We start from the raw sequence: 906 nt of genomic DNA on the forward strand, positions 1-906 counted from the left end.
GCCCGGGGGGGCCCCCGGGGGGCCCCCCAGTATCCATGGAGATGATAGAGAAGCTGAGGTGTCTGCGGAGATGCTGAGCGAGCTAAGCGGCAGCCCCGTGGTGGGGGTGAAGGTGCCGCCTGTGTCGCTGCAGCTGCGGCTGCCTGTGGGTGGGGGTGGTGGGGTTGGTGGTGGTGGTGGTGGCAGCAGCAGCAGCAGCAACAAATCCAGCAGCAGCAGCAGCAGCAGCAGCAGCAGCAGCAGCAGTGGGAGTGGTGTTGGGGGATATCGTCCTTTTTATGTACGTTTTATTAACCTAGAGGAAGCAACTGCTGCTGCTGCTGCTGCTGTTGATGCTGCTGCAGTCAGCTCGTTGCTGCTGAACCCCCCCAGTATTGTGAATCTAAGAGAGCAGATGCATGCAACCATATTTGGGGCTTTGGCCACCAAGAAACACCCCCTTGTTGCTGCTCCCGCTGCTGCTGCTGCTGCTCCTGCTGCTGCTGCTGCTCCTCCCGCTGCAGCAGCAGCTGCTGCTGCAGTTTCCCCTGCAGAAGCAGCAGCAGCAGGCGTTTCACCACCACCAGCATCAGCAGCAGCAGCAGGAGCAGCAGCAGCAGCAGCAGCAGCAGCAGGAGGAGCAGCAGCAGCATCTCCTCTCTCTCCCCCAACCCCCCCACCACCACCAGCAGCAGCAACAGCAACAGCAGCAACAACAACCCCACCCTCATCAGCACCATCATACCCTTGGTTTATAGATTGGCGTGATGTGGTTTTTGAGGGTTTACGTTTCAGCTACCACGAAACCCTTTCTCAGCCTATTGGGGTTTTTATATTCATCAGCACAACAGACCCAGACCCTCTTGCTGCTCTGCACCACCACATGCAGCCCCACCACCACCTCCCCCCCCTCTCCCGCTCCCTCAT

At 59.5% G+C, this 906-nt stretch overlaps 1 protein-coding gene across 1 annotated transcript in view; it reads left to right on the top strand.

The window, feature by feature from the left end:
* EMH_0050250 (uncharacterized protein) overlaps positions 1-737 on the top strand; it is a gene marked incomplete at both ends in the record, with an annotated part of 1,155 nt that extends 418 nt beyond the window's left edge. Inside the window, 2 exons of the mRNA XM_013496627.1 lie at positions 51-280; positions 534-737. Coding sequence (XP_013352081.1) covers positions 51-280; positions 534-737 — 434 coding nt within the window. The remainder of the gene's footprint in view (positions 1-50; positions 281-533) is intronic.
* Between the last annotated feature and the right edge of the window lie 169 nt (positions 738-906).

This window comes from Eimeria mitis, genomic scaffold (assembly GCF_000499745.2).
Source record: "Eimeria mitis Houghton genomic scaffold, Emh_scaff2200, whole genome shotgun sequence".
Lineage (NCBI taxonomy): Eukaryota > Apicomplexa > Conoidasida > Eucoccidiorida > Eimeriidae > Eimeria > Eimeria mitis.